Here is a 662-nt window from a genome sequence, read left to right on the forward strand (position 1 = left end):
TGTCCCATATCCATGTCCCATGTCCATGTCCCTGTGTCCCCATGTCCTGATGTCCCTGTGTCTCCATGCCCTGATGTCCCCATGTCCCCCCCTCAGGACATCCTGTGCCGCCTGGAGCACACGACGCTGCGCAAGGTGACGGCCAACACCGCCATCTACTACGACCCCAACCCTCAGAGCACGGTGGTGGCCGAGGACCAGGAGTGGGTCAACGTATACTACGAGATGCCCGACTTCGACGTGAGCCGCATCTCGCCCTGGCTGCTGCGCGTCGAGCTCGACCGCAAGCACATGACCGACCGCAAGCTCACCATGGAGCAGATCGCCGAGAAGATCAACGCCGGTGGGTCTGGGGGGGGATTGAGGGGCTTTGGGGGGGTCCTGGGTGAGAATGGAGGGGGTTTGAGGGGTCCTGGGTGAGCCCTGAGGGGATTTGAGGGGTCCTGGTTGAGCCTGGAGCCCATGACCAAACTCCCCATGGAGCAGATCGCCGAGAAGATCAACGCCGGTGGGTCTGGGGGGGCTTAAGAGGGGTCTGGGGGGCTTTAGGGGGTTCCTGGGTGAGAATGGAGGGGGTTTGAGGGGTCCTGGTTGAGCCTGGAGCCCGTGACCAAACTCACCATGGAGCAGATCGCCGAGAAGATCAACGCCGGTGGGTCTGG

General features: G+C 62.7%; 1 protein-coding gene across 1 annotated transcript in view; it reads left to right on the forward strand.

Moving 5' to 3' along the window:
- Nucleotides 1-81: 81 nt before the first annotated feature.
- Nucleotides 82-662, forward strand: part of LOC113941590 (DNA-directed RNA polymerase II subunit RPB1-like) — a gene marked incomplete at its 3' end in the record, with an annotated part of 3,954 nt that continues 3,373 nt past the window's right edge. Inside the window, exon 1 of the mRNA XM_027632743.1 lies at nt 82-343. Coding sequence (XP_027488544.1) covers nt 82-343 — 262 coding nt within the window. The remainder of the gene's footprint in view (nt 344-662) is intronic.

Source organism: Corapipo altera, unplaced genomic scaffold, assembly GCF_003945725.1.
Source record: "Corapipo altera isolate COAL_440 unplaced genomic scaffold, ASM394572v1 59743, whole genome shotgun sequence".
NCBI classification, from domain to species: domain Eukaryota; kingdom Metazoa; phylum Chordata; class Aves; order Passeriformes; family Pipridae; genus Corapipo; species Corapipo altera.